The sequence below is a fragment of the Melanotaenia boesemani genome, chromosome 5 (genome assembly GCF_017639745.1).
Source record: "Melanotaenia boesemani isolate fMelBoe1 chromosome 5, fMelBoe1.pri, whole genome shotgun sequence".
NCBI classification, from domain to species: domain Eukaryota; kingdom Metazoa; phylum Chordata; class Actinopteri; order Atheriniformes; family Melanotaeniidae; genus Melanotaenia; species Melanotaenia boesemani.
The window spans coordinates 18,431,541-18,456,596 of NC_055686.1; the positions used below are offsets into that span (position 1 = coordinate 18,431,541).

Here is a 25,056-nt window from a genome sequence, read left to right on the forward strand (position 1 = left end):
CTTGGCTAAATATAAAAGTTGTCAAGTGTTCTGTGCATATGCAGTAGCCTAGCTTTGCCTCGAATGAGAAGAGACATGAAGGCCCGATGCAGCTCTTCAGGTAATTACCGCAGACACAAAGAGGAGGAGGAGGAGGTGGGGATGGGTTTGGAGTTTGCAGTGCACTTGATGGCTACTTCATGTTCTCATTTCCATATGAACAGTCTCTCTGTAGCTATTTATGTCAATCAGTAAGCCTCATCTTGTGTGTCTCCAGCCCACTTAAGTGCCTCAACTTATTTTTTCCAGTTTTGTGAAAATAAATATGCAGCCTCTGTTTATTATTATGAAGGCTGAGTTAAGAAACTGAATGCAATGAGTAAATAACAAAAGAATAACTTGAAATTTACAAGTAATATTTTCCATCTTGGTTACCTGACTGACTAGAACCAGGTCATGCTTTGAACCTACCTCTTCCAGATTCATGTCATCTGGACTGTCCCAGGGTTTGAAAAACTTTCCAGTGCGCTGCTTCTTCAGAGGTACAACCACGATATAATATCCCCTGAAAATGTTAAAATGTTAAGATGAAACAGGCAGTTGCACTTAACATTTTTTTTTTTCAAATCGTAGGACTTTTGTACTAAATAACCAAAATTAATGTGATACAGGAACAAAAGCAGAAGTCTTTAGTCTCTCACATGCCCAGTTATGCTAGAAAGGGTAGCCAGATGGCCAAACCTAACACTGATAGATGCATAATTGTGAACTAAGCAAGGTGTGCAAGTCATAATCATTCAATTAAGATAATTCCTTTAGTTTTAAGCATGTTCTGAGAAGTTGGTCAGTGTGGTTACACATCACTCATGTCTCCTGAGGACTAATTAAATGACCTCCGAGTGCTGAAAAGATACAGAATTAAAGGATTTTTACCCTTTCATCAGGGTGGCAAGAAAGATAACGGCCGCCTGCCAGAGTTGGGCTTCACGCTTAGGCATTGCACTGGCTAGCAACAGCCAGTATGGCACTGTGGCAGGCTAATGGAAACCTAATTAGCTTAAGCCCTGGCATGGGAGACAGTAGGCCAAGTGCATCCAGCAACATAAAAAAAAGGAAAAAAAAAAAGATGATTTGGAAGCTTCAATCTGCAATCGGATGTGCTCCTTGGCCTTCTGACAACCCTGGGCTTTGTTGAAAGGCTCTAAGAGACTTTATAAAGCTTAGAGCAGTGTGCTTAAATGAGTTGGGCAGCTCCATTGTGTAATGACTGAGTTGAAGTGGATATTACACTGGAATGCAGGGATGCATATAAATGACTGTTTTGGAAGAATCACCCCATACAAGGTCAGCTATCATGGTAAGTTGTTTGTTTCAAGTCGCAGTGTATTGGAAAAAAAAAAAAAAGTTATAGACATGAATAATGGTCAGAGAAAGTTGTGCCTTGCTGTCATAATGTCTTTATAAGCCAGATTTCTAGCAATTTAAACTATATATACTTCTTCTATACTTCAGAGGGGCCCTCTGACTTTTAAAACAAGTTGTTTTTTTCCTGTAACTTTATCTGTTGTTAATACATTTTACTCTCTGTGCAATAACACAGGTTTAGTAAATTCAAGTTAACAGGTTAGGCAATAACAAATTAAGATTTAGGTTGTAGCTTTTATTAAAAACTGATCACATTTACGATTATCATTTGTGCTTACCTTACTTTATCAGATGTCTGCACTGATGGTAGCTCTACAGTCACCATACCGTCTGAGTTGGTCTTGCCAATCAGGTAGGGTTTGGTACGGAGAACATCTGGGGCAGTCTTGGTGGACACGCGATGCTGGAGACCTCCAGCACTGTTCCCACGGTTAGTCAAGAGGAAAGAATACTGCGTCTCTGGTTGAAGGCCCGTGATTAGTTTCTGTGTTAACTTTCCATCCACTTCCACACTCAGCCCATTGTCATAGAGGATCTATGAGAAAATCAGTTGACACTGTAGTGATGCATTCTATGTGCTCCTCTGTTTTCAAGTTACCAGCTTTAAATGAAGCCTGGTAATGCTTACAGTGAAAGGTTGTGCAGGGTTGTAGGTCTCTGGTATTTCCCATGTGAGTAGCACCGATGTCTTCGTAGCAGCTTTCACGTGGAAATTTTTTGCAAACACTGCTAAAAGAAAGGGGGAGCATTTGATTTAGAAACAAAACATCAATTTTCTTTTAACCATCCCATAGTAGTGCTTACCTGAAATCATCTCCTTCAAAACCAGACTGAAAGCAGTACTACACTGAACTCAACACTGTCCTCTTACCTTTGTTTTCCTAAACACCAGCTCTTAAAATTAATGACTGACCTTTGCTTAACTGACAAGACATAAAGAGACATACATACATACCATGTGAGTTCTTAAATCAAAGATTAAAGACACTAATGATAGGGCTGTATGTTAATAAAGTCTTCTGGTTGAGTCAACTTCTGCCATGTGAGGCATTGAGAGGAAGTTGAGGCTGGATAGGGCTGAGCAGGGAAAGGCTGATTTTTTAGGGAAAGGGCTAAGAAAGTTCAGGGACTGGTCCTACCTTGATCCACAGGCTGTGTCCTGAATTGGACACTTGGGCTATAGGGACCAGAGCCCTTGCTGGTGAAGGCACACATTTTAATATCATAAGTGGTGTCAGCCCTAAGGCCATCCAGGATGACTGTTGATTCCGGGGCAGTGATGAAGAGTTCTGAGGGACTGCGTGGACTGTTGATGTCTTTATACTGCAGAGCGTATTTCACTATTTTGCCATTTCGCTCTGCCAGGAACACAGCTTGCCAGCTAACCTGGATGGTGGAGGTGGTGGCGCCCTCTGCTTTAATGTCCTGAGGGTAGCCACTGGGAACATCCTCATTTGTGGTTACTTCTTTGACTGTCTCTTCACCAAAGCCCACCTTGTTGCGTGCTGAAAGGCGGAAAGTGTATGAGGCTCCCTTATGGATCTCTTTGGTTGTGTAGTGGTTCTCTCTCTCTGGAAACTCAATTACAGTGAGTGGATCCACATCTTTGCGGCCAAAGCGAAGGCGATAGCCTTGCAGGGGCCCGTGAGTTACTGCTGGGGGATGCCACTGGAGGAGAGCTGTGCCCATGTTGGTTGTACTGACCATTAGCCGAGGTTTCTCTGGAACTAATGGTAGTAATGAAGAAAGGGACCATTTTTAGAAAGGTTAAAACATATTTTATTCTTGTTTTATTCTATGATTCATTGAGAAAAAAGAAGTGAGTCTTAAGTATACACTCAGATTTCCCCTTTCTTTATCACTAAAGTTCCCATTATCTTAAATCCCTTCAGTATTGCTATGTCACACAAGTGATAGTTATTTCTTACGACAGAAATGAACTCCATCCACACTTGCTGAATGTGGATAGCGCAGGTGCAAACATTTTTAGTCTTTTCATTACTCTGCAGAGTGGAAATTCACTTTTACATAGATTAGCAAAAAGAAAGGCAGTATTTCTCATCAGTGATGGTTACATTACCTGCGCCAGTGGTGGTGATTAGTTTGGGCTTGCTGCGTGCACCATCGCCCTTTGTCGTATAAGCTGCCACTGTAACGGAGTATGTGGTCTCGGCCTGCAGCTCTGTGATGATCATTTCCTGAAAAAGAAATACAAAACTTGAGCTGCAGAACTTTCATTTCCCAATTTGCAGATATGTGCAAGCAGAAAGATAAAGGTAGGATGTGATGGCACATTCAGCACGAACAGACTCATTCTCTCATATCTCATACAACTGAGGCAAATTTCACTCGATGAGAGTAGTGTTGATAAGCATTAAATTAAAAAAAAAACAAAAAAACTTAATGGTAAGTTCTTTTTGAGTAAACTAATGACTTTGTCAGGCCATGATAATGGAAAATGGATTACCATTTGGATTTGCAATTTTATCTGTTCTCTTTGATTCTTCTGAATAAAAGGTTCATCTTTAGTTTTCAAAGTAGGTATAAAATGCTCAAGCTATCAGTGAATATAAGGGGACAAACGTATTTTTAGCAAGATGTTGAGATTTTCACAACATGCCAGACATGCGGAGGATGAAAGCATGTTTAGCTACTCACATGATCAGTAGAATCGTCATATTCCCACTGATTATGATATCCAGGTTTGAAAAGAAAAGAGACACCAAATGAACAACTCACTGATGAGGAAATATACACACAGTTTGTCTGCAACCATGAAATAAATGTGTTGATAAATATATATAGCATAAGTACTAGTAATGATGCATATGAATATGTACAGATAAATAAAGATCAGTGTCATCTTTCCAGTAACAAAATTAGTCAACAAGTTAGTTCAATATTAATGTGGTACGAGTCAAATAATTCAACCATAAATAAAAGACATTGTTGTTACCCATTTAAAGGTGATATAGAGATAGCAGTACATTGTGCCTGAGGAATGAGGTGGCTGGCTGTGGGGGGTGTTGTACCTGGGCATCATCAATCAGGATGTCCTTGATGACTGGCTGTCCTGTGGGCTCCCCATTAACCATCCTGACATAGTGCACCTGGTATCCTCGGATCTGACCGTGCTGCTTGGTGGGCACCGGTGAACGCCAGATCACTTTAATTGATGAGGAGTTGACAGCCTCCACCTCAACTTTACGAGGTGGCCCGCTAGGAACTGGAGGAACACCATGGGATAGAAGAAAAAAGGTCAAAATTATAGAGAACCCCTTCACCCTCTTATTAAGCCTTGCCCAAGCTGTAGCGCAAAATGCTGCAGTGATCCAAAAAAAAAAAGGAAAAAAAAAAAAAACAGCACAAAAGTGCCTCAAACTGCAACAAGCACTGCATGACATTGATATTTCAACAATGGTTAGGGAAAAAAAACAACAGCAAAAACAGGTCTGACAGCTGACCTAATCTTGTAACATTAAAAATGGGTAGAGTGGATTTTAAAAACATGGGATAAAATTGTGTTTTTGAAAATAGAAAAGTGGAGCCAAAAGGGACTTCAAGACGTTTATATGCTTGAAGCAAGCAGAAGAATTTGGCTGTGAAATAAAAAAAAATTAATTAAAAAATGATTGTCTATCAAATGACAGAAAAATATATACATAAAAATATTTGAAAAAGTGCCAATTTTTTCCACTTTCTGCTGTTCCCACTCTCCAAAATGTCTCCTGTTGTCATGTGAAAAATTAGGCAAAAAATTCTGCCTTTAGGAAAATATAAAAAATAAAAATAAAAAAGTAAGAACAGCTGCAGTTAATATTAAAAAAAAAAAGAAAGACTGTAAGTTGGAGGCCTGCAGCTGAAAATGTCATACCATCTGTTGAAATAGAGCAGCGAGAGGGGAGAAGGGTAAAAAAAAGGTAAAAAAAAAGTGCTTGTGTAAGTCACAGTTTGTTTGGGACACAAAAAAAAAAAAAAAAAAAAAAAAAAATGTCCATAATGTGGCTGACAGCATCAAGCCGTGTAATTTCTGAAGCAGGCAGAGCGGGTAGATAAGAAGAGGTAGATATAGGCAAGATTGTTAGTGTTTCATTAGGTAGGTTAAGAGGGGTAGACTGGGTTTGCAGCTGGAGCTTTGGGAACACATACCATCCTCCTCTGTGCGGATGAGCTGTGGAAGGCTCTCCGGTCCTGCTCCAACATCTGTATGAGCATTGACCGTCACACGGTACTCTGTCCATTTTTCCAAGTTTTCCAAAAGGTATTCAAGGCTTTCTGGAGGGATGCTGGAGATTTGATAGGTAGTAGTATCCTCCCCTCCAGTAGCAGTATACTGGATGGTGTACTGCGTTATGATCCCATTTTGCAATTCCACTGGGGGTGGCCGCCAACTTACCAGGATGTTGGTGGAGCTGGGGCTAGAGCACTTGACTTCCTGAGGTGGGCCTGCAGGTTCTGGTTTGTGGGTTGGTTTTGTAGCAGGAGCAGGGTGTTTGTTTCATTTTGTTTCATTGAGTTGAATTTGTTGTTTTGGAGTTTCAGTGTCAGTTTTTGGTTTGATCAGGGTGACGATGGAGAATTGACCAAACAAAGGAAAAAAAGAAAAGGAAAATAAAATGAAATGACAAAAAAGGACAAGGACTTACATGGGCAAATGAAAAACATGTTTTAAATCAGTGAAATATAAAAAATAAAGACAAAACAAAGGCAAAGATAAACCATACACATGATGAATGGAATATGTCGACAAGAAAAGGGGAATCTTTACAACACAGTATGTCACTTACCTTTTCTATGGAAAAAAAAAAAAAAAGTGAAACTAAAATACATACTCATATACTAATTCTTAGATCCTGAATTTCTAAATGAAAACATATTGCAAACGACTTCAGATATAATTCAAGATAAAGCATTGAAAGTAAGTACATCAAACTTAATTCAAATTTTGCAAGCAGTTACCATCAATCCAAAAACATAAAGGTTGATGCTGTAGCTAGTTTAAAATAGAAAAAATGTTGCATTTGTCACCAACCTTTCCGAAGCCTGTTGGTTTGTGGTAAAAGCCTGATTGTACAACAGAGAACTTCCCAAGGAGACATGACTGATTTATTAGATTCTGATAACAATGGCATGCAATGTTTTCCTTCTTTAATGTCCTCAAAACACGAGACTGGGCAGAGTTTGGATATTTGAACTTTTATACCCACCTGATCTCTGCATCAGTCAGTCAAAGCCCTCAGATTTATCCTATATGTGCCAATTTAAACATTAGAATGAACTGTTTTGTGTGTCATGTATTTATTTATTTTCTTTTTAAAAAAAAATGATATTTAGCTGGTAATAAAAAAGACCCTGCTCTGTATATATATTTGTAATAGTGAACAGAATCCAATTTTTTAAATTTTATTATAAATCTGAGGTCTTTTCCTTTATTATAAAAGTAGTTCTTACTTTGAGCTTTCTATGATCTTAATAGTCCAAATTTTTCTTGATTATAATTTGAATGGAACATTAACCATTTTCAAAACCTCTTGTTAAGTCCCAATTTGTTATTACTACTAAAGCTACATAGAAAGCTCAGTCTGAAAATGTAAATATTCTCCTGTTCTTGGCTGACATGCTATGTCAAGAGACAAGGCATCCTAAAAGCCAATGATGCTCTTTAATTTATATAACACATATAAAGATCAGAGCATACACATACAAAAACTTTAACATTTAATTTAGCCAAGACTGATTTGGTACAACAAAGTTGGAAAGAAGTGGCTTTTATAACCTTGTCTGCTGACTTTGCAGGAAAGCCTGTTTACACTGTCCATGCTGCCCTTTTAAAGTGAATGCTACATAATCTGGTAGTCGTTATTTATGTGATTAGTGTTTACATCTTGAGAAATTTTCAAATGCATCAAGCATCTGGAAAAATATATATATGTATCTGAGCTTAGTCAGACATTACTGCCAGTTTTGTCATGTTTTGGATGTTACTGCTCTCACAAAATAAAAGGAAAAAACAAAAATCCAATGCATTTGAAAATGTGTTTCTTCATAAATAGTTCAAACTCTGTCAGATAAGGAAGAAGACCTACGTGTCTGTGGAGTTTCTGCAGATATCTCACTGGTGTAAGCTCCAACTCCATGTTTACTACGGGCTGCCAGCCGAAAAGTATAAGTAGTGAAGGGCTTCAAGTCCTTCAGAAGGTATGTTGTTGTTGGTTCAAAGCTGATTTGTTTCTGTGAAGAGAGTTTGACATTGTGAGATTTCATATAAAAACAGTGAATATGCACATTGGCAAAAGAATATTGTTTTATACAGTTAGATTCTGCAGACAGCATTATTTTAATATGCAGATTTAATCTAAATGTGACCCTCTACCTTCAAAGCTAGTGTCAGACAATATTACAAGTGTAAAAAGAAAAGTTAGAACCCTTAAATTGCTGATTTATCATACATCATGATCTACTTGTGAGTCTTGAAACACCAAAATTAGTACAGCATTACACATATCATGTATTTTGTTGATATTCTTACAAGACTGACAATATATGAGCAAATGATTTAGCTTACCAATGATCTGTAAATGTCAAGCTCATAAATATAAATTGAATGATAATAGGACACTGAAATATTTTCCAGCTATGTCCAGTTAAGTGCTCATGACATTGTTATCATGGACAGAGCAGGAGGGTAAAAATCAAGTCTTATAATACAATATAACTGCACAACAAAATTTAATTACATTGACACTACTGAATATGCAATTACAGACTTAAACTCTGAATACTGAACTCAGTGACTTCACATTGTAATATAATTACCTCCTCTCTGTCGTCTTTCTTGCTATACATGAGCTCATATCCCGTGACTGAATTTTCTTGTCCAGTCTGTGCCGGAGCGTTCCATGAAAGTAAAATACTTGTTTCTGATTTGGCTTCTCCTTTGAAGTCAGTCGGTTGGGAGGGAACTGGAATTTCAACAAAGAGATGTTTTTATTACATTATATTACTCTTAATATTCTGCATGATTTACTTTCATTTCAGTCACACTGTTTTTGCATCAGTATCCACAGTGAGATGCAGCTCTGTCAAAGCAGGCAGTGTAAATAAAACATAATGCATTCTTCTTTAAATTTTTTCATTAAGAAGTAACCAGACAACTTTTTAGCTGTGTGTTTTGAATTGACTTTCTAAAGCTAAACATTTTTTCTTGCCTAATTGAAAAGCAAACCGAAATGTTAGTTGACAGCCTGGAGATGTTTATATGTGTTTACAATGCACAACTATACCCTGCTAATGAGGGGGGGAAGAAAAAATGAACTGCAAGAATATTTGTGACTGAGTTAAACTGTAGACTAGGAACAAATTTCAAACTTGCTCGTGTTGTATATTAATTGTCACCAGGATTCTTGTATAAGGAGAGTAAACCCACCTCCAGTTTTAGCGATGATTTGCAGGTCTGGAGAGAGGGGCCCATCACCTACCGATGTGTAGGCCAAAACCTTGATGTAATACGTCTTATTTGGAATGAGGCCCTGGATGGTGACAAAGTTGGATCCCCGCACAATCTGCTTCTCCCAGAGGTTAACATGCTGAGACGCATCCATGGTGTAATAGACTCTGTAGCCCATGATCTGTCCGTTAGCCTCCTCTGGTTCATCCCACTGGATGACTGCTGTTGTGGTGCTCATCATGTGACCTCGGACCTGCCTTGGGGCAGTGCTCGGGGCCTGCTCTGCTGTTTTGGCCTCGATGCTTTCGCTGGGCGGCCCTCGTCCAATGTTGTTAACCGCCACCACCCGAAACTCATAGTCAGAGTAAGGGCTGAGCCCTCCCACACTGTACCTGGTGGTGGCTACGCCATCAATCTCTTTGTACAAGTCGTCTGAGTACTTGGACTTGTGTTGGATGATGTAATAGGACACTGGTTCAGGATTACCAGAGTCCCAAGTCAATGTTATGCTGGTTGCTGTGCGTTCGGTTACTACAGGAATGCCAGGAGCCTTGGGTAATGCTGTGATGAGAATCATTACATAAATATGAATTAAAATGCTAAATTTATGGGAAACGGTCAAAAGTTTTATCTCTGTTGAGTAATTTATTCTATAAACCAAGGACACCTTTGAGCCATGGAGATACAAGCTTGTATTCTCCATGTTCAGCATTAAACAGTGCTGTTGTTGTCGTTAATCTTAGATTTCTCGTTATCTCTTTAATAATTAAACAGGTAAATTTATTGCTTTAATTCCCCCACACTGTGGCACACAGCAAAAGATATCAGGGCAATAGATTGTCTTTATATGCCATCTGAAGTAGGCTACTGGGAGAGCTGCCTGACTGTTATATTGTGACTAATATCTCTATGTAATGTCTCGGAAAAACAAAGCAGAGAGTGTGTGAATGGGGGCCCTGTCCCTGGTGTGCACAAGAACATGACAACAACAATCTGGGATATCTTTCTGGTACACTGCAGCACAGATATGATTACCCTCAGATAAGTCCAATGTCTACAGAGGACACCAAACAAATAGTCACTACATTTCTACTTCAACATACCCCCTCCTGCCTGCCTACATCTTCCAATTAGAAATGGTGAGCTTGTGGCTGTGTAGTTCTCTGGCTGAGAGATAAGCACTTCACTATCACTGTTTTTTCAATCTGACATCAAATGCTTGTGAGACTGGCATCAAAGTTTGTGGAAAAATTTAAGGAAATCTCTGAATATAGCTTGTTGTGGCAGTAAGAGATAAAAACAAAGCTTCTATATGCACTTATATCCTTAGAATTTCTATAGATGTTGCAGTCATTCATTATGAATGGAAGTGATAAGAAGCGCCTTTACCTTTTACTGTTATCTGTGCCACTGCCTCTATCACCCCAAGGGTTGACATGGCCACACATGTGTAATTGGCTGACTGCCGGACATCTGTAAGCTCCAAGACGTTACGTCCAATGGGCATGTCGTCCTCTGGGGTAAGGTCCTCAGCACCCAGCATCCACTTGACATATGGCATGGGAGAGCCTACTGCCACACAAGTGATATTAACACTGCCGCCTGGCATGATCTCATTGTCTGTAGGTGGAATGGAGAATCGTGGTGGCACCCGGCGCACTGGAAAAAAAGACAAAATGAAGTGAACACCAAACAGAAACTGCAACAACCCTGTTTCTTTATAAAAAAAACGATTTTGTATTTCCCTGAATGTTGACCAAACAAGACACTTTAATATTTATATAAATAAGAATATTAGTAAAATGTTAAAGCATTAATCATAGCATAAAAACAACCTGTTTCTTTAACAGGTAGTTTATGATAAAAATTGAACATTTTAGGTGTATTCCATCTCAGAATTCGATTTCATGGTGAATGGGTAAACACCAGCACGAGCACCATGCACAAACTACTGCATCACATTGGTACAGATATATGGAGAGTCAACAGCACTCCACAGTTGTATGCAAAGAAACAACTTTTGGGCTGCGCACTTCCAGCTGATGTGAGATAATGTGCTGCACATCACATCCTCACATCATACAGACAAATAGATACTAGACTGGAGCTGCACAGACAACAGAGAGGAATGATGTCATTCTGTGCTTTTCTGGTGTGGTGCAAATATAAACTAGGGCTGCCAAATGTTATGCATTAACACTACATGAATTTAACAGTGATAATACCATCTCTGGGAAAAAACTGACCCAAATAAAGTGGTCAAAAAATATAAACCTTTAACACCAAATTCTTGTAATTTCAATAACAAATGAGATATCTTTAGCTTATCAGAGAAGAAAAAGTTATGCTGGTTCATAAAGCATTAATGTATCCACATTTCACTTATTGGTTCTATGAATCAGTGTGTGCCTGACAAGGAGTCAAAACCACGAACATTAACTGCTGCTAATTTGAAAGGGTTCATGAGCGCTACAGTTCTATAACTGTGGTTGGACAGAAAGGGCCAGCAGAGGTCATTCATATTTAAGGAAAACCAACTTTCTTATGAGGAGAATATAATATAAGACAATAAAATATACACATCTGTTTGATTATCAATCTTTAAACACTCAACTGCCTCATATGGCTTTTTTTTTAAACAGTGAATCTACATTTTGCAGCACTGTAGTATAATGTATGATATTAAAATGGACTGATAAATGCATATCATTTGACAACTCCAGCAGCTATCCCTATCCCCTATGGAAAAAAAAAAACAAAATAAATCAATAAAAATCTAAATCAGAAAATAAAAAGCTACAACTTTGCTATAAAATTTTAAATGAACTTAAATCTACAATGTTATGGACACATGGATGGCCTAAAGGCCTTGTAGAGGGGAGCAAAAGTCCATCATGCATACAAGGAAATTATGAGACTCCTGGAGACAAGCATGTAAAGGAGTTATAGCAGGGAAAGTGCTGCAGGACAAAATAAGTAATCAAAGGGCATCACATAATGCAAATGGAAGGGTTAGTCTTGTGTAAATGTTGCACAAGCTAAAGGTTCTGGGAGGACCAAGGGAGAGCAGAGAGAAAAGGAAAGAACATCATCATACAAAACAATTTATTAGTTTGGATTTGTCTGCAAAAAATGTGAGGAACATAAGGACAAAACCGGACAGAGACAACCAGGTACCATTATACAACTTAAAGGGAGCATTCAGATTATACGTGAAGTCAGTGTTACTGCTCATGGCATTCAGGATGGATTACTGTTATCTTAGTTTATATTATTTAGTTCAAGTAAGCCTTCAAATAACTGTCATGTAATATGTCACTTGTAATCATTTGAATACTGATATTTATTGTCTGTTAATGCACCCTCTTAATATAGTGGGTCTGTAATATACTTATTTGTGGAGATATTTACTACACTTGACTATAACAAGGACCATGCACTTCCTACTGTCTGCTACTAATTCACAAAGCCCATTCTGTTGAGCAGACTGCAGCTCTCCAGAGAGGAAATCTAGGGGAACTGCTTGCATTATTAAATACAACGTTTCTCTCACTCAATATTTAATTAATATCCAATTGGATCACGCTCCCCACAGACATAATATTATCCTGCTCATTTGAATATCATTACATTTGTCAAGACTTGTGGATAACACTCTAAATGCATGATTCTTTCATGACTTCCAGAGCAGTAACATCCTCATCCAAGGAAATGTATAATCTCTGCGGGCAAAATTGTTTTTCCAGCTTGACGCTTGACTTTAGTGCCAATTGCAGCAAAGGGTGTATTTTTCTTGAGCATACGTTTATCTGTGAAAAAATTCAGCTGGAGAGAGTGCCAGAGGGAAACTGCTTAAATGGCTACATGCAGAAAACCCACATCAGTCAACAACTTGTTCCTGCTTCCTTTTAAGGTCTTTTTACCCTACTGGTGTGCTATGCTTAAGAGTTATCAGAAAAACCAAGCAGGAACACTGACAAGGTAAAGACTGGGGAAAGGGGATAACTAGTTCAAACATTAACAGGTGATCATGCAAATAGACCGTCAGGCAGATGCAAATATCTTCCCCACCGTCCCACCTTAAAGATGCAAACATGCACCACCTGTTGGACAGTCAAGCATTCTGACAAGGACCAGGGGCATTCTCAATGGCAACATAAACACTGAATGTACAACAGAGAGTGAAATGATACTGATAGAAGCAAAAAAATGGGGGGAAACAAAAAAATCCAAGGTACTGCATCTGTGCTTATATCTCAGTATCTTTAATGTGCATTTCACTGTAATGACCTGGAAGGGGGAAAAAAAAAAAAAAAAGTTGTTTCTGTTTTGTGTTGTGTTCAAAAAGTAAAAACACACCAACCTTCTCGTAGCTCTGAGGAATGTAGGGAATTTGATGCAGAAAAAAATGAAATGAGGAAAGGAGAAAAAACAAGGGAAACACAGAGAGTAAAAAGGCCATGTTTATAGTGTTAAAAATGCTGCGCAAAAAACCCTCAAAGGACCATAACTCTCTAGGGTGGAGGGAGCCCCTTGTATGTCCCTGACACCCAGGTTATAGAACAATAGTTTCACCTATCTGAGCTCAACATTTATAATTGACAAAAAGAAAGAAATAATAATTACTTTTATATGTTCTGCCCAAGCCATGTGGTTAGCTTATAATAATCAGAAATATATGTGTAGTTTAGCTTTATTATATATTTTATTAAATATACTTCAAGCTGGTTGGTAGCATAATGTTTATAGAAGTTAACCATAGGACTAAGGAGCATTGTAGAGTTGATGTGGAAAAAATAATAATAATCTGTTAAATAAATTTCAATGCAAACAGTTAAACAACAAAACTTGACTATATCAAAAAAAATTTACAGAGGATCTTGTAGATAGAAAATGTAGATAAAAACAAATGATATCTCAACTGCGCCGCAAGTACAAGATTATTTAATTTTAGCAGAATAACAGATTTAAAACCTGTAGCTAACACAAGTGTTGCACTGTTTTTTACAGGCCTATTTTATATGTGAGGTAGTATTAGAAGTGTGTAATATACTTGGATGATTGATAGCACATTAAGTTCTCTTAAAAAAAAAAACTAAACAAAAACTAACAAAAAACAAAACAAGAAATACATGATCACTAACAAAATTTGGTTAACTGTATCCTTTATACTGGTGGAATACATTAGGGACCAATGGAGGAGATCTGCCTACCCTTTACCACCCCCACCAAGCAGGTTTTAAAAGTAATTAGTAGATAAACGCAGCAATCAGTTTCATCACTAGTGTTAGACTTGGGATAACCAACAGAACAGACCAGAAACAAATAACATAGCACTGTAGGTTCAAATCTGTGCAGGTAAGCCAAGTGCAAGGAAGAGAAAATAAACCAAAATGGAGCATACTTACAATGACCTCACAGAACATGGCCCCTGTAGACTTTATTGGCTGATTTAAACATTTCTCATGAATTTTAAAGAAAATGTTATTACCATGTTTGACAGAAGCATACTGGTGGTTTTAAGACACGTTTCCTACCTCTGACATAGAGATTTGCTGGGGCAGAATAACGGGTTCCATCGTTGTTGGTTGCCACACATTCATACTTCCCCTGGTCAGACTCTTCGCTTTGCTCTATCTGGAGGGCTCCTAGTTGGGAATAACAAACGGGGCAGCGAAGTATATGTGGTTAAACTTGATTTATTAGCATCAAGTTCATAAGCAAAAATGAAAAAAAAAAAAAAAAGAAAAAACAGAAAACAAGGTTGTTTGGCCTTAAGGAGGCCAACTTAAGCCCCCTCCATTTCTAGTTTTCTTTATCCTTTCACACCTTAGCAGTTTGGACAGTTTGAGGAAAATTATTATTAAACAGTCTCCGATACTGCATGAATAAAATTACATCCTGGTATTAGTTACTAGGAACAATATATTTTAGACTTCATCCTCCAATCAGTATCACAACTGGACCTATTGGCTAAGGTTAAATGGAGACTGTGTAATCCCACTATAGGCGAATCTTTTGTGACGTCAGTGTTTACCTTTTGCCGCATTGCATCACGGTATTGGGTGGCAAGAAGCTGCATCTGTTAGCTGGATTTCTTTGCGTTTGGAGTTTGAGGGCGATCTACTACATGGTTCACTCGTGTTGTGTGATTGGCTGTACGGCTCGTTGGGGGCCCAACAAAAAGTTTTTCCGCATTCCCACCGAAAAAAGAAGGAAATGGTTACGTGCTATGATACGTGCTTTGATACCTGCAAGCCTCACTGGTACACGCAGCTGTTGTAAGTCCTATCCTGACCGCTGTTTCTACTTTAAACATTAAAGCTGCTACATGACTGCATGTTTCTCCTAGACTGGATTTGAAAGAAAAATTTTGTAAGATGTTATGATCGTTTTTCACGATAGACCAAACGCCATTTAAATTATAGTTAACAGGACCAATAAAATTGAAAAACAGTCATTAGATTTAAAATAAAAAATTCAAAGGCACTGATAAATAAAGCCTTACCCGGCTTTGCAGTCGCAGTGACATGTGATTATTTCACCGGTTTCTTGGGCGATCACCCACGGAAGATGCGAATCACGCTGTGACTCTGCTTGGCCGGGTCTGACCTCCGCTTTGAGCACGACCACTGATTTTTGTTTCACCGAAAAGATTGGCGCAACCTTTCTTGAAACAAAATAGTTATAAGCTTCGAGGCTTTTAAAAGCTTTTAACTTCTCGTGGGTGAAGGGTCCAGGGCTTTCAACTAAATAAGAATAAATATCTCCCCAGCACATCTGTGGCCAAGATGCAGGTGAGTCAGACCAGTATTTTTCGTCATCCCAGACTTCATATGGGCTTTGTATTTGTTCGATTTTGTCTGCAACACAAATTTTTAGTTTCTCTCTAAACCTCCTCTGGTCTTCGGAGCTTAGCGTACTTATATAATTTGGATTTCGCCCGCTTACTTTCTTGTTTATGCTAGCAGGTTCCGCCATCTCAACAGGTCTTCTTGCCACCCAACCAAACGCGCATGCGCAAAAAGATGTAAACAAAGATTCGCCTAGGTAAGGGATAGCTGCAGATGATAACCATGCAAGACATTGCAAAACAACTAACTGTTTCCCTTAACAGAGCTAGAAAACACACACAAATGAAAACAGTTTAAACCAAAAACAAAAAACATAATATACACCTAAGTTATATTTTATAGTTTATACATTTACATTGTTAATGATATCTTTAAAGATAAAAAAAAAACGATGTCTTATAAGGTCTTAAAATGACACTCATCCTGGGCCCAATGTTAACAAAAAAATGTAGTAAGATTTACTTGGAAGAATAGGGGCAAGTCCATCAAAATACAACATGTCACTGGACTGGTCAATATGGGGATGAGTGATACTGCTTCAGGGAAACATGGATCAAACAAAAAGAGGTTTACAGTATAAGAAAGCAGCATAACAAGGGAGGACAATTGAAAGAAAGAAATTTAGGTATGTTTTTTTTTTTTTTTTTTTTTTTTTTAGTATATTCAATCACAGATCAGTTGTAATATTCAGCCTAGGGATTAATTTGGGACTTCACCTGGGTGAAGCAACTTTCAAAAAAAATGCAGCGCATAGAAAAAATTTGAAAAATGCTGCTCAGATATCTGGAAAAAATGTAATTGAAGTATTATGTAAGGCAAAACCAACATATAACCCTCTGTAACAAAAGTTTTGACATGCAAATCTTATCAAGAAATGTATGTCGACACAACTTACAACCTTCTGACAACCCTTAGCTGAAAAATAAAATGCAATTGTATTAGAAGACAAAATTCAAAATATCGGCCTGAGCCAACAAGAATGCAACCAACCACTGCTTTAGCTTGTGAAAGCCACAAAAGACACCCATAAAAATCCACTAATGGGATCAGCAGTGTGGTGTCACATGACCCAGAGAAAAATGGCTTTATGCATCAACAACTCTCCAGCTCCATGTCACACGGCAAAAATGAGCCAATCAGGTCCTCGCCAGACTCTACTGTTTGCCTTTCCCAAACCCTGAAGAAAAAAAAAAAAGTCAAAAAGTAAAATAGCCTCCAAACCCAAGAAAAGTAAGAAAAATAGGTGAAAGAGGGGGGAAAAAAAGCACCGTAGAAACTTTATCAAAAAAGTGGTTGTTTGGGCTTTTTTTTTTGTAGAGGTACAGGAGAGGAAAGCAAATAGAAGAAATGGAAAAAATAGTTTGCAAAGATAGAAAGAATTCTTTGGGAGAAAAAAGCAGAGGAGAGCAATGTTGTCTTCAGCATGCCTGCGTGATTCCACAGCATCTGTGCATATTTTTAGTGCTGAACAAGAACAGCTAAGGGGGAAAAAATGCTTGGTTGTTTTAGTTGGACAAAAAGAGGGACACATGATTCGCTATGGCCAAAAAGAAAACAAAAATGAACGTAAAAATATAGTTTGGGAAAAAAAATTGTCATTGGATATGCTTATTTGAGCCAAGGCAAGCATATCACAACTGAGCTAAACGGGCTTTGAAACAAGAATACAAAGGAGTAAATAAAGCGTAGACAAATGATGAAACACTAATTTAGTCAACAAAACAGGACAAAGAAGAAATATGGTCCATGTGAACGTAATGGTTTCTGGTCTTGGTAAACAGGACAAGAATGGAGGTGATTCAGGTGAATGGATGGGTTGACAGCAAGAATGAATTAGTATTATTTTCATTCTGTGAACGTCAGTTCAGCACTCTTACCTCTTATTGGTGTACCACCTGGGTGGATAATATGAATGCAAATAAGATTAGAAAGAAGAAGCATTAGTACGAGTAGATAGAGGCTGGGGGCTTTGGAAGAAGAATCAAATTAGATTTAACAGGGTATGTAAATAAAGGTACTACAGGACAGAGAAAGGAAAGAGAAAGAGAGTAAGAACTTTTCTGTACTCTACTGGCAAAGAGAGACAGGATTCATAGAATCATAGAAAAAGCATAGGTCAGAGAGAAGAACTTGTACATTGATGTACCAAGAGGGAGGTGCCATTTTGGAAGTGGCAATGCCTTCTGAGGACCATCTACTGAAGGGGAAAGACTTTCAGGACTGTGTATAGGACTGACAAAAGATCTTCATCTGAACTAAGCAGAGCTGGTCACCTCCCTAAAGCTCTTGAACTTCCAATACCTAAGGTGCTGATGTTTAAAAAATTAAGTGAGTAAGTGGTGGATAAGTAGTGAGGAACAAACATGTGAGGACAGATCATTACTCGGGTCAGTATATGACAGAATTAAACTAAGGTTTAGTGATCATAATCTCTAGATAAGGTGATGATATAGTGGTAGGACACTTGAACACTGTGGAAGTGAGGGAAGAGTGTGTGCATCTATAGTTGTAGCCCTGAAACTAAACTATCTGTTAGTAAAATGCATGCCATGCATTTTAATTATTGTAGGAACATGGAAATTAGTGGGGTGATGTGTGCTTTAGAGCTAAGCACTTACCAAAGGATTCTGTAGATTTAAAAATATAGAGAGAAGAAAGACAGCATAAGAATATGATTATATTCTTTAAGTAATTTTAGTTAACAAGGTTTTGTTAATGATTTAGCAACTCTACGTGAATCAAAGTCTCAGGTTAGAAATAAGGGTTAATTTGACACAGTTCTACTGAAAACAAACCAGCAAGGAAGTAAGGTTAACATGATGATTTAACAAAGGACAGCTGTGAAATCTGTGAAGACAGGTGGTCAAACAGACAAGACTGAAATCTAAGTTGTTATGCTATTGTGTTGTCAGCTGGCACATAGCGCTGTTAGCTATAATAGAATTTTTGGAAAATAGAAGAATTTCTCTAATGAAATATCAAAATCAAACTGGGGAAACTGGGGTGTAAGGGCTTATTAGGGTGTATCAAATACAAATAAAAACAAATTTGGCATCAAAACATTAAAGCAGGGACTGCAAATTCAAAGAATTAAGAGGGAGGTGTAAGATTTCTGACATTTTATGCACTAAGGTGGCTGATTAGTGCCTACAATAAAAATATTTTTTTCTTTCCTTTTTTTTGTTTAACCTTAAAATGCTTTTTAAAAAAATATTTTCAGAAAAATGCATAAGCACATTGATTCATTTGCTTTCCTGGATCCTATTTTAAAAGCATGTACACTCCTTAGTCGGTTCTGAATGAAGTTGAATGTTGAATAATAACTGTTATAAAATAAAAAGACAGAAGAAATGAAGAAAATGGTGGTTAAAAAATTTTGCACCAATGCAGTGGAAAGTAAATGAACTCAAAACGGCAAAAATAATTCATTGTAAATAGTCACAGCAGTGAGCAATGATGGTAGAAGTTAGGGTGGAAGCCAGCAAACACAGCAACAATCCCAACAGCCCATGACAACACTGGAAGACAAAGGGAAACACATACTGTACAGACGACACACAGAGGGGCATACATAGAGTAGAGAACAGGAAATAGTAGAAACAATGCCATTACCTATAAAATAAAAAGCCAAATGAGAAGTTAAATCATGGGAGGAAGTAGAGGATGAAAGAACAGAGGATTCAACAGGGGAGCAGATCAGATAGAAGAAAACAAGAAAGAAGAAACCCTGCTTTATAATTGTGTTTTTGGCAGAGGAAACCTACCTGATCTGAGCTGTTTAATGCGTCCATTGTTGTTGGTGGTGTTGACAGGAAGAAAGTCTTTGAACCAGGAGATGTCTGGGTCAGGGTTGCCGCTGGCAGCACAGAGCATGGTGGCAGTGCGTGTTCGCTCCACCACTTTCAACTGTGGGCCCATGTCTATGGTGGGGAAACCAGGGGGCAGCTGGTCCTCTGGAAACAGGTGGGAGATATTGTGGCAGACGTCAGACTGAACATGTCAGCGTTACTTATTAAAGCTTGTGCTAGTGAAGAGGGAAAGCCCGAGGACATTAAGAGAAAAATGCAGAGATATGCGGACTGAAGACAGCACAAGAGACAGAACAGGAATGCTGACGTTCTAAGGGAAAACTTGTGTAGTATTTTTCCTTACAGGATTGCGATTGGCTGGGACATACAAAAAGTGATGAAGGATGGACTAATATATCTATCTATACATATATATATATATATATATATATATATATATATATCTATATATCTATCGATCTATCAATAGATAGATATATAGATATATAGATAGATAGATAGATAGATAGATAGATAGACAGATAGATCGATAGATCGATAGATAGATAGACAGATAGATCGATAGATCGATAGATAGATAGACAGATAGATCGATAGATCGATAGATAGATAGACAGACACACTCACTTCAGGAAATGTCATTTCAATTAAAAGTTTAGAAAGATATTTGGTCATTTGAACTTCCATTGAAATGAAGAGAAAATGTCTCTATTTGGTAGACAGCTGCTAACAATTCTAACTAAACTAACTAAAAATACTTTAGTATTAAATACCCAAAAAGTTGCTAACCACTAGTTTCAATTTTAATAGTATTTACATACACTACTGTTCAAAAGTTTGGGGTCACTTTGCCATGGGATTCAATAGGGAAGTGACCCCAAACTTTTGAACGGTAGTGTACATAATTTCCCCTTATTTGATTTGTTACACAAATAATAAAGAAGGAGATTTCATGCCTACAATATGGGGTGGAAAGGAAGTTAAAAATGGCATAAAACCAAAATTATAAAGTACACATGCTTTAACATTATAGTCTAGTGCAGCACTTACAGTTGAATTTAACCACTGCAGGTGTTAAAGAAAGTAAACCTCAGTTCTACTGTTGTTTAGCTTAGCTTGAACAATGGAAGCTCAAAACTATTTTAAATGAAAGAAAAAAAAAGAAAAAGAACTAAATAAATGAGAAGATTATTTGCTAACTGGTGCGCTTGACAGATGACAGTCGAACTACCCTTGCTTACACTCTCTTTACAGCTAAACCTCTTCTAGTGGTAATTCTACGATACCCCTTTACATCTAACATTGGGCAAAAAAAAAAAAAAAAAAAAAAAGCACATAAATACATTTTCTAAAATGTCAAACTCTTTTTGTGGTGATGGAAAACAAGGGAAGCAGCCACCATGGCTATACATCCATTCAGGAAAGGTGGAGTTTTGATGTTCTTTGATGATAGCAGGTGGCTTTGCACTGTTGTCTAAGCTGTTTTGTTCATGCCTTTGTCTAAATTTTCTGACGGAACAAGGGCAGGCTACGACTTACTGTTATTTTAGATGTGACAGAAGATAACTCACATTTCGCTTTGCTCCAAATGTTTATTTAGCAAAAGAAAGAAAAGAAAAAAAAAAAAAAAAACACAAAGCCTTAAGCAGCTTTGCCTGAAGCTCACTACTCTGAAGAGGAAGTATTTTAGGCTTGCAGCAAGTGAGGATTTCTGGGAAGCTGCAGACTGGAATATTCTATACCATGTAATATCCCCATTTGCAAATTGCCAGACTCTCTGTAGTGTTAGCCAAGTCCAGACCTGCAAAACAAGACCCGCTTCTTCCAAGTTCCAACAAGGTTTATGTGCACCTTAAAGTCGTCCTTTTCCTGCTGTGATATAGCTAATTAATGTCTTTCCTTGCTTTTGCAAACACCACCTTTTTGGAAACTATTTCTTCATTAAATTTTCATGAGGCGTCATCAATTTGGAAACAACTTTGAGATGCCATAGCCTGCACACTGCACAATGACAAACATGGCTGCTTTCCAACAGTGCCTTTGGGTATCTGGCATGAAAAACCACCTCCATGGATAAATCTTCTCAGAAATGGAACTGCATTACAAATAAGTGACTTCAGACTGAACTAGAAAACTTTTCAATGCAACTCTGTGTCCCTGCCTGAACTAATGTGTCATAGACAGGTATTGTTTGAGCATTTGAAAATGGCCTGTCTCAGCAGCATTCCTTCTTAGCGGTTTTAATTCACTTAATTACTTCTAATCCTCTATACAGCCTACACTGCCATTTAAAGATGGTCATTTTCTTGGCTGCCATGTGCAGTTAGTTATACAAGATATCATAGTCCATCCATCCTTAATGTCCACCACTGCAAGTCCTTCACATCATGAACAATATATATGTTGTTTATTATGTGTTTCATGTCCATTACCATAATGAGATATGCTCCAACTTTGTGCTTGTTAAAAGTTTGTAGGTGTTAAGTGTTGTGTTTGCTTGTTGTTGGCATAAAATGGCTGCTTATAACAGCAACAATCACTTAGGCAATTGCCCTTAGTTACATAGTTTCCACATTTAATTCACGTCAACGATATGCTGGAAAGTTGAACTGGAGAACAGGACAAATTTTTGGAAAAAATTTATATGCCACGATTCATTTAAGTGCAAGCATATATGTCTACAGTGTTTTTTTCTTCTTAAATTAGCACAATGACATATAATGAGGCAGTCAGTAGTTATTAAGGGGTTAGGGTAAGGGTTATTAGGGGCTTTGCTGCAATGCAATGATATTAAATATGTAATCTTTTAACAGAGTCAAAACAAAGATGTCCAATATTTACTCAAAAGAGAATGTAATCATTGATATCACTGACACATCTTGGAATTTCTTAACCTTTTGCCTTTAAGGACTGCAGAAATACTCAAAAACGTTGACGTCTACTAAAGTTTTCTACCTTAAATCCACACATTTATTTAAAAAAAAAACAATCAGGAAAAAAGAGTAAAAAAAAAACAATGTTCCCAACTACCAAGGAATAAAGTTTAATGTTAGAAACTGTACTGTTCATTCAAATAAAGAGAGACAGGGAGGAGGGGAAAATGAATTAATTGTACAAGGTAGCTCTGGTCCAAGCTCCCTCCAGCCTGTCCAAGGTCGAACAGACAATTAGTTGATTCCACAGTGAGTCAAAAGTAGACCTGATCAAATACAATAGCCAGAAGCAAGCCTACGAGCATAGATGCATGTTGAATATAGTAATTGGATGTGACAATCCATGCGAACTAAAAAGCAGGTCTTGTGAAAATGTGATCATAATTTAGCTGTCCTTTCAGACCTCTCATGCTGCAGTGTGTAATGTCTCTGGTTATCCAGCTCTTTGGAGAAAAGATAACGTATCGGACCAAATATATTTAAAAAGCCACATGGTGGAGCCTCAGTTGTCAAGCCTAGTTTTAAAAACAAGAAGTCAGTAATTATCCCTTATTTACAGCTGAGATGTTTTCCAGATTGTGAAAAAACATGTAAAATTGTGGTTCAGTCAAATGAACAAAAAGACACTTTCCAAACCCACCTTTGCCTTCCTTTAGAATGAGTAAGTGTTACATGAAGCTAGCCTGTAATTTCAGTGCAGGCAGCTGATATGACTCCAGGCAGTGCATTTAAAATTAATGATCTGTTACATGGGTTTCTGGCCTTTTGGATGCATTGTTACTTAGCCAGAAATGCAATTCACAGCTGCCTTGAAAGCTCATGCTCATCGAGAATTACTATAAAGTCTTGACATCAGCAGTATGGTATCTAGAAACTTTTCTCACAAAGACTTTGTGATTTAGATAAAATAAACATAAGTATTTCAATGTTCTCTGGCTGCTTGCAGCTCTCAGCTGTACCTTCATTTATTTCACAGTGAAGTGAATTACCATTGTGACAATAAATAAAGGGAGGGGAAATTGAACACATCTGGTAGCTCGTGCTGTGATTAACAACTCACGTCAACAGAGCTGCTTCAGCATTGTCCTTACAAGGCCAAGCTCAAGAGACCCAAATGAAATCAGATTAATCACTATTTAATCACACATATACATTTTTCGAGAACTTGGATTATTGACAAAGCCTTAAAAAGTAAAGATTGAAATAATTAATCAAGTGGCTAGATGTTTTTCCCATGAGCTGTTTGTATTTTCACTAACAATCATAAGGTCGGTTTGGTACTTGCATAAATTGCCACCAAGGAGCTGCTTCATTAAGACCACTTCAAGAGCTCTGAGCCGCTATGTAATAAAAGTGGGAAATTGAAAAAGAAGTTTAGTTTGCTTTCAGTTATTTATTTTTTTTCCCATTAGCTTGCAAGGGTGACTGGGTATGATGGTAAACATGTACTGTGATCAGAAAAGGCAGTAAGTCTGTGTATGACTGAAATACATGCATTTTCCTGTGAGAGCTGGTTATATAATAAATATTTAGTTTTATATGTTTTTCTAGAAAACTGCTCTCTAACAAGGATATGATTTACTGTAATTTCGTGTCTGTGCAAAAATGGTTATTTAGCTGTTAACTGTTTTTCTTTGGCTTTAGTTAAAACCTTTTTAAAGGGCACTAAAAACCCACCCCTGCAGGGAAACCTGGGTTGATATTCAAACTGTCCTTAACATATAGCGCAGTTACCCTGTATAGCATATGAAAGTCATACTTGAAAGGTGAGATTAATTCGAAAAGAAAAATGAAAAGTTTTTACATATTTTCCTTGCTTCTTTACTATACCTCGCTGAGGACTGCAAACTCAAGGACAGACTAAGACAAGGGCACTTCCTGCTTTACAGACCCATACTGTATATTCAACAATGGATCTACACACTAAATGAGATGGAAGGGAAAGAAATGCTGAAGTCACCTTCTAAAGAAGTGCTGAGCACTGGTGCTTGATATAAAAAGACTCCCAATGACAATTTGCACACATTAGCCACTGCCAGGCTATCAGGCCATATGAGTGTGTGGTGCCAAGTACTGGATGAGTATAAAAAGGACATTGGCTCAAAAACTACCTCAGTGAGCAGATTTTTCTTGAAGACATAAGGCCGTCGGACATAAACTCACCCCATTAGCAGATTATATCTATTGATCACTCGCACAAAATACGAGCATAAGTGAAATCACATTTCCCTTGTATGACAACGGTGGCCACTTCAGATTACAAAATGTTGTTTCAGTGCACCAGTAAATTCTGCACAATTTGCCGTCATAATGCAGCTGTCACCAATGCAGAGTCCGTTCAAAGTAGGCTTGAAACCTACTGTGGTCTAGCAAGTGGAATAACTAAATCAAACAGTATCCTTCTTTAAATAATCTTATTTTGAAAAATGAAAGCTTAATAGAGTCTCAAAATATGAATGCATTCAGCAGTAATAAGTTTCTATTTACATCTTTGCTTAGTTAGTGCTGTGTTTCGTTTCTGCTGCACTTAATATGACTCGAGCTTGATGTTTAAAAAGCATTACAAAGCTAATGTGCTTACATACATGGAGTGGTTTCATTAGAAAGAC

At 37.7% G+C, this 25,056-nt stretch overlaps 1 protein-coding gene across 1 annotated transcript in view; it reads right to left on the minus strand.

The window, feature by feature from the left end:
- The window catches only part of LOC121640653 (receptor-type tyrosine-protein phosphatase delta-like), a 113,616-nt gene that overhangs the window by 29,248 nt on the left and 59,312 nt on the right, over positions 1-25,056 (minus strand). The window contains exons 5-21 of the mRNA XM_041986456.1: positions 19,470-19,658; positions 18,324-18,332; positions 17,583-17,600; positions 14,389-14,499; positions 13,215-13,226; positions 10,241-10,510; positions 8,831-9,412; positions 8,221-8,366; positions 7,491-7,635; positions 5,554-5,859; positions 4,437-4,630; positions 4,063-4,089; positions 3,485-3,602; positions 2,544-3,131; positions 2,033-2,133; positions 1,683-1,939; positions 451-544 (exon numbers count right to left, since the gene is read on the minus strand). Coding sequence (XP_041842390.1) covers positions 451-544; positions 1,683-1,939; positions 2,033-2,133; positions 2,544-3,131; positions 3,485-3,602; positions 4,063-4,089; positions 4,437-4,630; positions 5,554-5,859; positions 7,491-7,635; positions 8,221-8,366; positions 8,831-9,412; positions 10,241-10,510; positions 13,215-13,226; positions 14,389-14,499; positions 17,583-17,600; positions 18,324-18,332; positions 19,470-19,658 — 3,167 coding nt within the window. The remainder of the gene's footprint in view (positions 1-450; positions 545-1,682; positions 1,940-2,032; positions 2,134-2,543; positions 3,132-3,484; positions 3,603-4,062; positions 4,090-4,436; positions 4,631-5,553; positions 5,860-7,490; positions 7,636-8,220; positions 8,367-8,830; positions 9,413-10,240; positions 10,511-13,214; positions 13,227-14,388; positions 14,500-17,582; positions 17,601-18,323; positions 18,333-19,469; positions 19,659-25,056) is intronic.